Raw genomic sequence first — 14349 nt, 5'->3', positions numbered from 1 at the left:
TATGTGTGTGTGTAGTAAATGATCATAAGTGTGAGTGAATTTCCTGTACCGCGGCCCATTTATCGTTCTACCACCGATTATCGACGAGCAGCGTGTCGCGTCTGATATTTTTATTGTCCTTATCTACCAGCGCTTCAAAACTGAATTTGCTGGTCTATTATTTACTTATTCCACAATTACGCATTTTAGTTTGCATTTCAAACATTATTTACGATTACGACAAAAACTATAATTGCTAATAATAAATTCCGAGAAATTTTTGATCTTACTACGTATTCGTTTAAAATTGGATAAAAACAAATATTTAATAACTTATTCAATTTAATTATTCAAATTAACAAAAATTAATATTATCGAGAGAATCGTAACACACCAGGATGATCTGCAGATATGAGATCAACAACAAGCCTGAAAAATAATTTTAATATACAATTAATAGAATAACAAGTAAAACTTACAAAATCATGTTATAAGAAATATTAGAAAAATATTTGACAGAAATTGAAGAAAATCAAAGTCAAGTAGTGCCTAGGGAACATTATTGAAAATAATTAAAGTATTTGTTCATTGATATTAGATTATTTTTTTTTTTTTTTTTTTTTTAATAAAAACTTACAACCTAATATTACACTTCGGTATATTTGGTAAAATATAATGATGGAATAAAAAATATAATAAGATTATCATCATAGGATTATCAAATGTTGTCAATAAAAATACCTAAATATCAATTTCTATATTTTACATTAATCCTACCCTAAAAAATCAAAAGAGGAACAACTAACTTTTAATATTAACAAACGAGGAATAAAATAATAATAATAAGTAGGCTCAGCACTAATAAGCAATTAAAATATATACTAAAAAATACAATTAGTTCATATAGCAGATCAGTCATCTATAAAGTTCTTCAATAAAAATAAAAATAAAATTGTATTGATAATACTACAACTACTACATCAATTGACGCAATTTACTATTAGCACAAGTAACTCGATAAAAATGTAATGTCAATTCAATTGAAATTACCTAACTTAATTGTCATAATAAGAATCATAATCAATGAAAAATTAAAGTCTTAATTTAAAATATAAAACTAGCAATTAGCATACATTCTTATGACACGTTCAATAATTTTTTTTCATTCAATAAAGAATATGATGTTCAATAAAAGTTGAACACATAATTATTTTTAGAAGTAACGATTTAAAGCTTAAATTTATACAAATTCTTTACAGGCAAAACAATTTTTGCCAGATAAGTTGGTTTCAAATAATTATAATATATTTATATATGCATTTGTTATCATTACAAATATTTAAAATAATATTTGTTCCATAAATATTTTATCACTAATATTGAATAGTAATAAATATTAAAATGTAAAACATTATTAAATAAGTATAACTAATTTAATACATACCTTAGTGCTTTTCCACTGGCTGAATTTGAATTGAAACTTATTTCTTCGGGGTGTGACATTAGATAATCAATCAACCATTTCAATCTATTTCTTACTAGCTAAAAATCATACACCAGAAGAATAAATTTATTTTAGAAATGACTATAAAAAATAATAATAAAATGTATCTAAATATTTAGTAAAGTATAATGATTTTTGTATTTAATTTCTAAATATTTTTTATTGCATATTAATTGACAAAATTAAGTTTACACAAATTTTTATACTAATAATACATATTAAAAATTTAAAGTTGTATTAATGACTGAATAATAAAGTAAAGCAATATTATAAATTTGAAATAACATAATAATAAGACTAAAAATCCAACAAAATATAAATAACTCATGAAATGTAGAAAATAATTAAAACAAAAATTAATTTAATCAATATAATATAATGTTCATAATCAATGGTAACATAAGAGTCAAATTGCAATGGCTCAAATTTTAGAACAAATTTTAAAATGAAAATAAACAATATTCATGAATATCAAGATATTTAAAAGAACTTAAAATTTTATTCAAGCAAATTATGATCCAAATTTATTACTATTTATAACCAATTTTTATAACCAAGTGTTTAAATATTTTTATATGTATAAAATATAATAATAATTATAATCACCTTAATAAGATTTGCTGTTCTAGCTGAACATGTGAAATTTACTTGTGAATTAAGACTAAATGAAATATGATCAGCTTTTTCACCAGTTACTTTGAAGCTTTTGGCAAAAAATACTACTGGAAATGGGTAAACCATAGTGGTGTCGTGTAAATATATTTAAGTAGTCTTTAGTTTAGTGTGGTATAACAATAAAGGACTAATGTAGTAATTATCAATAGAGTTCACAGATTTTGGATGAATTTCAACTTTTCCATCTTCAGCAGTCACAAATTTTGATAACTTTCGACCGTTTGCTATAACTTCGGAACTTAAAAAATTATAAAAGAATTAATTTATATGATTAATTTAAATATAAAATATTGCTTACTTGCAAACAGCAATATTGGGACATAAACCAGCAACTAAAACACACTTCAACAGTTTAACATTATTTGAATTCTGGTTATACTCAGGATCTGAATAATTGGAATTTTTTATAAATCTTAGATCACATAAATACTTGTCATATCGAGACTTTAAATCATGTTACATATTCATAGTATTGTACATCAAACAATTTTCTCTGCAAAATTCCCAAGCCCTGTTTTCTTGTTTTGCTTGTAAAAATTTACTTATTGCTCTAGTGACCATGAGATGATAACTTAGGTGACCTTCATCCATTTATTTTTTACATCATGACATTGGTATTTATCATTTGTCTGTAAAATTCAAGATTTTAAGTATTAAAGTAAAAATAAATAATAAAATCTATTTACTCACCGGCATAACAAATGGATCTATGAAATTTAAACTGGCAGCAATGGTCATTATTGGACTTAAGCAGCTAAACATTGTACCTAGAATAATCATTTTGCCTGCAAGAAGACTAATCAGAGGCGGATTTATCTTTTTTACGGCTATAGGCACCAAAAATTTGCCGCTCCTATAATAGGTGAAAAAGTTATAATACCCCTCCAAAATACCTACTCTAAATATTTAATATATAGACAATAGTAGTGGACATCCATTTTCATTTTTAGACTATTTTTTCGCCTGAAGTTATTTAGCCTACTTTGAAAAAAATGTCAATGGTTGTTCACTGAATTTGAATAAAAACCTACAAAATAAAATAAAATATATAGTATTATCAAAAACTGTTTTCTATATAATTGTTTACTATAATATTTATAGGTAATGACTATAAATTATAATGAACCAAAATAGATTGGTATACTGAATATCACTATATGTTTGATCGTTTGATGTTTTTTAATAAAACGCTACAAAATTTGCCGCCCCCCAAATTTTGCCACCCTAGGCAGCTGTCTACAATGCCTAATGGGAAATCAGCCTCTGGGACCAATTGGTAATTTTACTAAATGAAAGCCTAATAGAGTAAGATTTTCCTTTTCATCCAAAGCATTCAGGTCAATTAATAACTAGAAAATAACCAAAATTATTAAAGTAATAATATAATTTCTATAAAATAAATCAAAATATACTTTTAAAGCCACTTCAAGAGCTTTAGTTTCAGGTGGATTCGTAACTTTCTCTAAAAATGGAGTTACCTTTTCAACTTGTAAAATTTTAGCCTGAAGTATTACTTCTTCTAAACTTGTTCTCGTCATCTCAGGTAGTACATAATCATCAAATGAATTTTCACGTCCTTTTGTATACAAATGGTAGCAAATACCAGGCCTTAGACGGCCTGCTCGACCACGACGTTGTCTTGCATTGGCCAAACTCACCCATTTTTCTGTTAGAGTCCCAATATTATTTTCTGCATCAAATCCTTTTAATTTTATACGACCATTATTAATAACATAAACTAGTTCATCTATATATAATCATCTATAGTAACTGAAGTTTCTGCAATGTTTGTGGATAAAATAATCTTACAAACACCTTTAAAACTAATATTATACTAACTTGTATTTAATTAACAAAACCATTTTAGCTTACCTGGTGGTGATGATTCAAAAAAGATTCTTAAGATACAGTTGGTAACATGGAATGCAAAGGAAGAAGTATGTAACGAGCTACAAAGAAAAAAAAAAATGTAATTCAATAAATTACAAAACTGATTTTTTCTTTTTTTAGCATATGACAAATAAAACTAATGAACTATAAATTTAACATTTCATGTTAATTAAATAATTCTTTGAAATCAGAGCTTCAAACAAGTGTTAAGTATTAATACTAATTTTGAATACTTTGAATTTTTTTTTTCAAAATTATACACTTAAAATAAAAACGGAAATCAGAAAAAAGTTTAAAAAGCTAATTCAAATCTGAAACTGAATTTGAGAAAATTATATAAATTTAGTTAGATACTTGTAAAAAGTACCAAAATTTAACAAATAGTTAAGTTTAATGTACTCAGGTTCAGTAAAAAATTAGCAATAAAGATTTCAAATTTATTAAAACTTACAATAATACAATAAGTTTAAAAAGTTATTTTTAAACTAATAATTATCAATATTTCAACTAAAAACTTTTACCAATATTCATTCATTAAATCTACATGGAAAAATAATTATTTAAAATATCAAAATATTTAAAAACTGGCAATCAAAATTGCTAAAAAATCTGAAGAAATATTTGAGTATCAAGAACTACTCATTAAATGTTTAACCCTACTTATTTAACATAGTTAATTTTTTTTTTAAAATCACAAATTATACATTACATGTATTTCCAAAGCCTTTATCTTTAAGAATTTTAGTCATTTTAGATATTTGATCCCATCCAGAAAGAAACACAAGTATTGCTCCATCATCTTTATTATTACAAATGTAATTTATAAGTTCTAATATCAACTCATAATCCGTATCTTCAGATGTTGGATTTTCCAACAAATTCAATATTGCAGAATTATATCTTTTAGATCTTCTCATTTCACTACAAAAAGTTTAGTTATTATTATTTGAAATGTTGTTATATGAACATTCAAAAATATTTTCAATAATATACTCACTTAACATAGGGAACTACAAAGTCTAGAAATGGATCGCCAGGTTTTAATTTGCATTGTCTCAAAATTTTTTTAGGAAAATACCTGAATCTATTTTCAATAAATAATATTTGAAAAACTCGATGTAAGAAATTATAAGAAATACAATGCGCAAACCTATTTAATGAATAAATATCTTCAAGATAGACTTCTTCAACTGGATATGTAAATCCTGGTATGTTCAAAGATGGGCAGTCATTGTAATATTTAGAAAAAGTTGCTGCATTTAATGTTGCACTCATTAGTATAATTTTGATATCTGGTCTCTAAAATATATAAAATTTAAAAATATTATTAAAAAAAACAATATGATTAAATTATATAGGACCTAAATTGTAGATTCAGATATTCTCTATAAAAAATGTTCAGACAAAATTTTTCGTAAATCTATTTGTTTCGTTTGAGGGAATAACTCAATTACTTGGTGTGCCAAAGCTCAAAAGTGGTACTGGAGAACAACAAGCAAATGCAATATTTGATATTATAAATGATTGAGGTGTAACAAATAAAGTACAAGCTTTATGTTGTGACACGACGGCATCAAACACAGATCGCTTGAATGGTGCCTGTATTATATTGGAACAACTGATAGGACGAAATCTTTTATATATACCTTGTAGGCGACATATATTCGAATTAGTGCTAAGAAGTGTTTTTGAAGTTAAATTAAAAATAAATACTATTGGTCCTGATGTTCCTATTTTTAAAAAATTCCAACAAGCCTGGCCCAAAATTAATTTTCGTTATCATTTTCATTTCCTCATTTTATATCCACGTTCTAATAACTCTCCTTCGAACGTACCCACGGAGACATCGAGACTGTACAATATACTATTTGAGAAAAAGTATGTTAAACTTGGGCTATACAGTATTGTTCCACAAAATATTTGTTCCGATTCACTTTTGTTCCACACTATACTTCTTCCAAATGTGGAACAAAAGACCACTGGAAAAAATATTTTGTGGAACTACAGTGTTTTGGAACAACATTTTTCTATTTCATCGGAACAAATGATTAAGAAAATGTTATCATATCCACATAATATGCACTTACACGAACATTCTGTGAATAATTTGGATTACATAATGAGTATTCAATCTTTCACCAAGTTCTTAGAATCGTTAATAATATCTTTTTTCCGGAAAAAAAATTCACTTCTGTTCAGTTGCAGTGCTTGACCACTCATCGAAGTTCATTCGTTCAATCACGTATGAGACAAAGAATTTCTAATTTCAATAATATCTATGTATTTTCTACACATTAACTTAATCTAAAGTCTAAACTCATTTTTCTTACAATGCACTACAATACCTATAAGTTATTTAAATTATATAAATATTTATATAGTAAAATATGAATAGTTCTTAGCAGCATACTTTTGAACTATTAACCACTGCTGACTTCCTATTTAATCAAGCATTCCATATTATTGTTTTGAATAGATTCCCTATTTATTAACTTCATGCTAAACTTACTTAATAATGTAGCAATGTTAATAATATTTTATGTATCCATCATAAATACAATAATATAATTATTCTATCTAAGAAATATGCAAAACAAGTCAACTTGGATGAATTTGTATACAATTCGGATGTTTTTTTAATTATGATATTTCTTTGATTTTTTTGTGTAAGAGAAATTTTTTTTTTTACTCAAATAAATCATTTATGATCCAAAACGTCGGTACTTATTCAGTCAATTAAAAATATATGGTAACAAATTTTGTTTTAAAGAATTTTATTTAAATAGATATAGGTATATATAATATGTACAAGATAAAAATAACTAATATGTTAAATTCAAAATTCAAAACACACTAAAAATATCTTTATTTTTTTTCTTTAGTTTCGGCCTTTAAGATACATATATAAAAAAAATACAATTGAAAATTACAAAAAATTAATTTTTTTTAAATATTATACCCTTCATATCTAGATATTGAATTTCTACAAAGATAACATATATTATAATTTTCTTCCATCATTCTAGTGACACACTGAATACAATATTGATGGTCACAGGGATTCAACCTTACAACCACTACTTCTTCAAAACATATTGTACACAGTTCCAAGACATCTACAAAAAAACGAAAAAAATACAAATTAGGTATATCATTTACATTTAATGTTTTATGCGTATAGTATAATAATTGTAAAAATAATTTTATATTTATCTACCCATATTCTCCAAAATAAGTGGGTGGTCATTGGCCGGTAAAGGAATAATTGGTTCTGTAAACAATAAAAAATTTTATATTTAAACTTAAAATCAATTCTTGTTGTGATTTATATTTAAATTCAAATAAGCTTTACCAAAATCATTATCAATCTCTCTATTCAATAGTGCTATTTCATGATATGGTAGTGGCTGTTCATCACCTCTACCATTGCCAGCAATTGTTTGCCACCATGGTCCTTTTGCTCTGCGACTATGATTTTCTATATTATATTTTATTGGATTCACTATATATTAAATTAACTAGTGCTTTAAAACATTTTTTTTTTTTACCTATATGATAAGGTCGACCAATTTGGAAATGCCTTCATCTACCTCGACCGCGTCTCCTGAGAGGAACATCGACTATTAACTCTCCCATATGTAACACTGGAGATGGAGGACGAATTTGAATCTGATGTGGTGGTGACAATGGTCGAATCGGGAACTGATTCTGAAGAATAGGTGGTTGACGGATTGGACCCAATATGAAGGGGGGCAAAATTGGCTGTGGTTGTAATGGTGCTGATGGTACTAGTAGCTGCATATTTATAGCTGGAACTATAGCTTCTAAATATAAAAATTAAAATATAAAGTTAAACTAAAACTATTGATCACTTTAAATAACATGCAAGATGTATTACGATGTGGAAAATTTGGCTCCCCAATTTCGTTCCTGAATATTTGTTCCGGGGTGTATGAAACATTTCTTATGAAATCTTCCAAATTGTAGTAACCATTTTCCACATTCACCCAAGCATTTCTGATAGTTGTACTATTGCTTAGATTTAATCTATAATTTGTTTGTCTTACCTATTAAATTATAACAATTATAAATTACACATATACAGAGATTACAAATCTAAACATTTAATAAACAACAATTATATTATAACAGTTCACAAATTATTTAAAAACTATTATTGCCCATACCCTCTGTCCATTGACTGCTCTACTAAAATCATTTTGAGCCCTTTCCTCGACTGTTCTTAAGTGATCTAAAAATTTGTACAAATACAGACTTTTTCTTTACAATTACTACAGTTCCTTACAGTTTTATTTTTTTTTAAATAATTACCATAGAACCGATAAAGGTTTGGGTGTTGACCCATTAATCGGAGGAGTGACGCATGATATGACTTTTTAAAATTATTGGTTCTGTGTGCGAGTCCAAATACTGTAAACCTCTGCGGAGTCACTGTATCCATCCAGAATCGCTCATAATATCGTATTAGAGGTTCCAGTTCTATCACTAAATTATAGCTGGTAACTGTAGTTAAAAATATTAAAATCATATTCATAAAACTAACACCTAAACAAATGACTTAACATTATTTAATTAATGATTATTAACTCACCTAGATCTTGAATTAGTCTAAAGCCTAAGTGGATAGAGAAAGAATTACCATGATGTTGTATGACAACTGCTGGCAGATGAACTAAAGCCATTAACTAATATAAAAAATGTTAACACAAATTAATGTTAAGAAAAATCAATCAAATATTACAACTGTACAAAACTATTGATATATTAGTTTAATTAGTAAATTTTTACTTGCATACCTAACTAAAATTAATTTATTAAAAGGGAAAGAGAAATTTCTAACCAAAGAAAATTTTTTTTAATATTTACATGCAAGTACAACACTTTATTCTACTACAGATGCAATTATTTAGCACATATGCTATTTTGTTTTTTTTATTAAATTAAAACGAATTCTGGTACATAGTACATTCTTACTCAATATATTTTCCTTTGTTTAGTGGTTATGCTGTAAAAGTTTTTAATTTTATAATAAAATTCTCATTTACTCTCTTATTCATTGTAAAAAAAATATTACCATTCGCAGAATTCGCCTTGCATTTCCATTTTCTCTGCATAACCGCATTAGATGATGACTTCAAACATAACGTATAATACTCTGAAAAAGACAACATTTATTAAAAAACTATCAATTACCTTTACATGTCATTAAATAATTTATTTATGTATAGTAAGAGTTAATTTGATTTCTCTTTATTTTTAAAGTACCTACCTGAATATAGTGAAACCAACAGCCAGAATTGTTGGCTTCTGGGAGTACTCTACTTATGGCATTTCTTAGGCACTGTTCAAAATCAGTCATGACCTGCAGGTTTTCATAATTTATGTTCAACTGCAAATCATACCTTAGAAATTGGAGTACCCGGATGTAGGACTCGGTTTGGCGATCAACTAGTAGGGCATGTATAATTGGGATTGCTTGAAAAGAGATAAATCATATTTTAAATGTATGTATAATATTTACATGTGTACTATGTATGTCTTTATTTTAAACTAACCACATTATTAAAAATAATTTGTACTGTAAACAACTGTTCTATATCAGCTGGTTGCCGTAGTCTTATTTGAAAAGTTCCGTCCATACACATTGTTCGTACTCTTTCGAGGTGTGCATTCAATTCTTGCATGAAAGTATTGTTGGTAAACACGAGTCCTACAAAGCGTGTACTTCCATCATCCCTCAATAACTCCAAGGGGCCTTGGTAGAAAGGAGTCATTGACCCATTAACATATCACAATCTTGGGCTCCATTCATTAGAATTCAAAATATTTATCCAGTCTGCTAAAGAATCTGGAACAGGAGGATCGTTCCGATGCCTAGCTCCTGCAATAGCCCTAAGAGCAGCTGGACGACCTATATACATCGCTGCTTCAGGGAATCTATATAATTATTTATTTGTACTTAATACATTCATATACAATCATGTTATAAGGTCAAATGATTAATTTGTTAAAAGACTTACAAATGCGCTTCCTGGTCAACAATATTGTGTGGAATAATATTCTCCCTAATAGCTCTCTCTCTTAAACTTAAATTGATGTATTGAGGTATTTAACTGGTTTGCTGTTGTAGATGAATCTATATCTCTCCATTTATATATCTCATCTAGAGCATTAATAACGGCAGGTTAAATCTTATGGAATATCAATACTGCATCATGACGTTCTATCCATCTTGTAGCACAAAATTGCTTTAGTTTTGATGATTTGGATTCTGGTACTATGTTTTTAATAGATTCTTGTAAAATATTTTGCCTTTTAGGATATCCAAAAAATTTACAAACTGATTGCATTATCCCCATAGAATTCCTAATATCTACTACATTACAGCTGTATGATATTGCGAGATTCAGGCAGTGAGACGTTCCATATTGTCATGTTATCTTTTTTATCAATTTTAATATAAATCACGGTAGTTGTAGATTATAGAATAATTATTACTCTATGTTGTAGATATAATATTATATCTACAACCGTCATACGAATAATATTCATATCAATCGACAATCTGCCGTTTCGCGTAATTAAAATAAATAACTTTTTTTCCTACGTAAAATTTGTAGAAACCTCAGAAAAATTTCGGGGGGGGGGTCACAACCCCCAAACCCCCCACCTAGTTGTGCCACTGAAAAGTACCTTATTATGTAGAACTAATAGTTATTAGTTAATAGTTGGTCGTTGCCCGTTGGTCTGCTTAAAATGTTTATTATCTGATTGAAACCTTTGTAAGCTTCCTCATATACCCCATCTCATGATTTGTGTGAGAATAGAATACAAGTGTCATCAGCATAAGTAACTATCGACCCATCATAATTAATATTACAAATTTCGATAGTATATATAAGAAATAGAATGGGTCCAAGAACACTACCTTGAGATACACCGTTTTTAATTCCATATATGCTACCATTTACTACATTAATTTTAACTGACTGTTTTCTATTATACAAATAGCTTTTAAATCAGTTTAGGCTTGAATTATTAATTCCAAATCTAGGTAGTATGTTTAATAAGATTTTATGATTCACTGTATCAAAAGCCTTGGTTATGTCTCAAAATATTACTAATCATTTATTGCTATTATCTAGATTACTGTATAGAAATTGAGTGACTTTATAAAGAGCATTCTCAGTACTTAACTCCGGTCTAAAGCCATATTGTTTTTTTGATTATAAGTTATTTTTTTTAAGAACTCAATCAGTCTGGATTTGATAATTTTTTCAAACATCTTAGAAAAATTGGTCAACATGAATATTGGCCTATAGTTGCTCATAATCGATTTATCACCACTTTTAAACAAAGGTCAGCTACTTTTAAGGTATCAGGAAAAATACTTTATTCAATACTTAAGTTATATATATAAACAATAGGATCCACTACCAATTTACTAATACATTTTAACATTTTTACGGACACTTTATCTAAACCACTTGCTGTATCGTCTTTAAAGCTATTAATAATACCTAGTATGTCCGACGACTCGATTTTTTTTTGAAACACATCATTAAAAGAAACGTTATTAGAAACATGACTATTCTCTGAATTGATTGATTATTTATATTACTGTGAACGATATTTATAAAAAAATTATTAAACATATTAAATGCAGTCATTGGATCATTTTTCACATTTACTTCATGCTCATTATTTTTTAGTTTGTCAATGTTATCTTTAAACCTCAATTTAGAACCTGTAACTTCCTTTATTAGATACCATATTGATTTTGGATTAGAATTTGCATTTTTAAATTTTTGTTCATAAAAATAATTTTTAGCTAACCTTACAGTTTTTGTGAGATTATTCTTGTATTTTTTATAATGTAAAGCTAACATTAAATTATTTGGATGTTTTTTGCATTTCATTGAAAGAAATTGTTTGCGACGGGCTGAGGTTAATAATCCATTAGCCATCCATTCTTTTAAACGTATGTTCTCAAGATTTTACGAGTATTAGATTTATCAAATGTATTATTAATTACCTATTTGATCAAAAACATTATAACAGTGATTGACATAATTTAGGCATCATATACTTCGGTCCAATTTACATTGGCTAATATTGACGTAATTGATTTATAATCAATTTTATTCAACATTTTTCGATTATTAACAACATTTTCATTACTTGGAATCGAAACACAAACCGTACAGTGATCTGTTATATCAGTGAGTATTACACCAGCATTAATTTTACTTGTGACATTGTCATCACCATTAATAAAAATGTGGTCTAAACAAGAATGATTATAACACCTTTTGGCAATCTGATATAAACATTTATAAAAGAGATAAATGCACTTTCACATATCATAACAAGATATTTATTATTATATTCATGTACCTACACTGATTATATTGACATTCATATTACCAGTTATTACCGTTAATTTATTGTTAGTATTTAAACCATCTATTACTTTTCCTAATGAGTTTATAAAGTTATCGCTATCAGAGACCTATAGACAAATATTAAAGTAATTGTCACTTTGATATTGGATATTTTAGAGTTTTACTATATTAGAATCTATGAAATCATACTCAAAAAACTCTACACTTAGTAATGTTTTGCAAATACCATAACACCATCATTTTGATTCCTTTTTATAGAAGAAAAATACAAGCTATAGCCATCAAAAACATAATTACATGATTGGACATTATGAGAAGTCTCTGTAAGTACAATTATATCAATGTCCCTATATTTAGTATCATTTTCCAGAAAAAATAGAAGCTCATCAAAGTGTGTGTTTACACTCCTAATATTACAACATATTATATTAAGATAATTATTACACACATTATTCTCAATATATATTAATATATACAAATTCAGAAAAAGATTCATAGTAATTTGTTCTGTAATTCAAATATCCCTTACAGATACTTTCCATGAGAGTAAAAAGTTAAAACTAATAGTAATATAAATACAAATAAAGTATTAAGTTAACTTAGTTAAAGATAATTCATTGTCAACAACTATAGCTTTTGTAAGTTCAGATTTTTTATAAATAGTTTATAGTCTCTGAACCAGACAAATTTATACCCCGAATCACGTGCAAATATATTAGTTTTATAAAACAAATTTCTATAGAATTGCGTCAAATTATCATTAATATAAATAGCTTCATTTTTTCAACTTGCTTCCACAATATTACCTGTTGGTTTGATTTTCCTAAATGATTTAATCAGATCTTTTTTTACTTGTTTCGATGTTAGTTCAGCTATAATTTTCTTTAATCTGCTATTGAATTTTGATTGGACACGATAAGAATTGACAACATCAATTTCCACGTTCAATAATTTTTTTAACTGTATTTTTACAATCTCCATTTTTTATTTCCGGTACGTTTACAATTTCAACGAATTTATCTAGTGACTTTTGTTCAAGTATATTCAATTTGTTCGATAGTATATTTAAATCGTTATGTAAATTATTATTTCGAACTTTTAAAATTCTGTTTTCTTCCCTCATGTCTTTCATAGATTTAAGAAGTTCTTGTAGTTGCTCTCCAAACGAGTCAAACTTATCGCTCATATATTTACCAGAGTCCGTTAAATTAATGAATAATTCATTTGTTAACACACTTACTTTATTTCCCTTCTTAACGTTCACAGTAGGTGATTTTGTTTTAGTATCAGTTGAGAATTTGCACTTTGCACATCCCTATTTATGTCTAGCCGTTTTTGACATTTACCGAAAAGTCGTTTCTCTTAACACCGTACATCCAAAATGAAAAAATTCATTGCATGTAGAATACTTCAACTCATCTTCCTCGTAGATAACGTCGTTACATACATTGCATAACATTATACAGTAAATAATTGGATTACGCAATTATTAATTAAGATACACGACACACAGATAACACTATACACGCACGTCTATACAGAACGAACTGATACAACTGTTTATTATTATTATATATACAACATTCGTCTATACAAAATACATTATTATTAATACATTATATAATGAGATTTTTACCCACTATAAGTGTGCGGTATTTGGCTGTACGATATACTTACCTGGCAATCCATAAAGTGTGCGGTTTTTTTCTACCAACCTTTTTGGGGTTAAAATCAAATGTGTACGGTTTTTGGATGCAACCGATTAAATATATATAAATTTGCTGAATTTCCCCCCCCCCCCTAAAAAGTTCCTGGCTACGCCACTGTGATGAACAATTAATAATATATAAACGAATAAGTGAATAACTATTAAAC

The 14349-nt window shown here is 27.3% G+C and overlaps 1 protein-coding gene and 3 pseudogenes across 1 annotated transcript; all 4 read right to left on the bottom strand.

Annotated features, from left to right (window-relative positions):
• Nucleotides 1-350: 350 nt before the first annotated feature.
• Nucleotides 351-6071, bottom strand: LOC112682301 (annotated as a pseudogene).
• An 866-nt stretch (nt 6072-6937) lies between these two features.
• LOC112682354 (RNA-binding protein MEX3B-like) lies at nt 6938-7465 on the bottom strand. The gene is made up of 3 exons (XM_025552926.1): nt 7401-7465; nt 7266-7319; nt 6938-7164 (listed from the first exon to the last, which is right to left on the bottom strand). Exons 2-3 carry the CDS (start codon nt 7267-7269, stop codon nt 6995-6997), a joined length of 174 nt encoding a protein of 57 aa, XP_025408711.1. The 5' UTR covers nt 7270-7319; nt 7401-7465; the 3' UTR covers nt 6938-6994.
• A 152-nt stretch (nt 7466-7617) lies between these two features.
• On the bottom strand, nt 7618-10148 carry LOC112682353 (annotated as a pseudogene).
• A 2915-nt stretch (nt 10149-13063) lies between these two features.
• Nucleotides 13064-13933, bottom strand: LOC112682304 (annotated as a pseudogene).
• Nucleotides 13934-14349: the final 416 nt, after the last annotated feature.

This window comes from Sipha flava, unplaced genomic scaffold (assembly GCF_003268045.1).
Source record: "Sipha flava isolate LNK unplaced genomic scaffold, YSA_version1 202_pilon_pilon, whole genome shotgun sequence".
NCBI lineage: Eukaryota > Metazoa > Arthropoda > Insecta > Hemiptera > Aphididae > Sipha > Sipha flava.
The sequence above is the reverse complement of the archived record's forward strand: the minus strand, read 5'-3'. Positions and strand labels throughout refer to the sequence as shown.